This window comes from Penaeus vannamei, unplaced genomic scaffold (assembly GCF_042767895.1).
Source record: "Penaeus vannamei isolate JL-2024 unplaced genomic scaffold, ASM4276789v1 unanchor4232, whole genome shotgun sequence".
Taxonomy (NCBI): Eukaryota; Metazoa; Arthropoda; class Malacostraca; order Decapoda; family Penaeidae; genus Penaeus; species Penaeus vannamei.
The window spans coordinates 10001-11539 of NW_027217212.1; the positions used below are offsets into that span (position 1 = coordinate 10001).

At 39.6% G+C, this 1539-nt stretch overlaps 1 protein-coding gene across 1 annotated transcript in view; it reads right to left on the bottom strand.

Moving 5' to 3' along the window:
- LOC138861300 (mucin-6-like) overlaps positions 1 to 1185 on the bottom strand; it is a 3906-nt gene extending 2721 nt beyond the window's left edge. Inside the window, exon 1 of the mRNA XM_070120279.1 lies at positions 1158 to 1185. Within this exon, the coding sequence (XP_069976380.1) occupies positions 1158 to 1185 (28 nt within the window). The remainder of the gene's footprint in view (positions 1 to 1157) is intronic.
- Positions 1186 to 1539: the final 354 nt, after the last annotated feature.

Sequence of the window (1539 nt, forward strand, 5' to 3'; positions counted from 1 at the left end):
TTTGTTTCTATTTCCATCTTTTCTGGTTTCTGGTTATCTTTCTGTCTATTTTCCGTCCTTCTCGGAATTTCGGAATGGTTTTATTTAGCAAGTGCCTCTATCTTGTATTCTCTCTCTCTCTCTCTCTCTCTCTCTATCTATCTTATCTATCTATCTATCTATCTATCTATCTATCTATTTATCTCTCTCTCTCTCTCTCTCTCTCTCTCTCTCTCTCTCTCTCTCTCTCTCTATCTATCTATCTATCTATCTATCTATCTCTCACTCTCTCTCTCTTGTTTATTTTTCTCATGCTTTTCTCTCTCTATTCACAATCTTCTGGTTTATGTGTGTGTATGTCTGTATGTACGCCACTTGCTCTGTCTGTTTATTTGCTTGTATGTACGCATGTTTTCTGTCATCTCAGTTTGTCTGTCTTCTCTTTCTCTCGCTTTGTCTCTCTGTCTCTGTCTAGCTGTCTGTCTTCTTGTCTGTTTGTATCTCTGTCCTTGTATTTGTCTGTAAACCTCCGTCTGTTTGCCTCTCTACTGTACCACCTGTCTATCTGCCTCTCTATGCCTCTATCGCTCTCTCTCTGTCTACCTCCTGTCTGCCTTCGTCTGTCTGTTTTTTTTTTTCTTTTTTGTCTCTTTTCCCTTGTTTCCTATTTTCAATTGCCAGTCGGCCTGTCTCCTTGTCTGACTGTGTCTCTGTCTGTCTCTCTGTCACTCTGTCTGTCTCTCCGTATGTCCGTCTGTTAGTTTCTTCGCGTCTCTCTTGTTTCTCTCTCCTTTTGTACGTCCATTTCTCCTCCTGTCTGTCAGTGTCTGTTTTTATTCTATCAACCAGTCTGCCTGTCACTTTACTAGTCTGTCTTCATTCACACTGCTAATCCCCCTTTCGTTCTCACCTCTTCATCGTCTTCTCTATGTCCCCTCTTCCCTTTTCTTCTCCCCTCTTCCCTTTCCCCTCTCCTTCACCCTCTCCCTCTCCGTCTTCCATTATCGCAAACACATAAACCACCATTAATTAGATTCCAATTGATTATAACATCAACTCCAACCCTTTCTCGCTGTGATCGTAATCTTTTATCGGACATAATTAGCATACTTGTTTTATCAACTTTATTACCAGTATCAACATCATTATTCATGTCCAACTCGTGTTATGTCATTTACCAATGTTGTCGGACTTGTAACACCTCATGACTTAGCTTATGCGTTTCCATGAGGTTGTTGACTTATACTTTTACGTTCTACCTTCACACATGCTTATATTTATCTTTTTGTGGACTAAAATAGCCTTTAATATTCGCAAATACACTCATACTGATACACTCATACCTTACAGAAGCTTATCTTAATTGATGATCTATACATTCATAATGTGCATTCAGTAGGGTCATTAATACGAATTGGTTCATGCACTTTTCATTACTTTATCGTAAACTAATTTGCACCCCCCCACCCCTCTCCCCCATCCCCACCCTTCCCCTTATCCATCTTTATCACCTTTAAACAATTTTTTAGCGTCAGTAATTTTGCATCTTTTGTTTTGTTT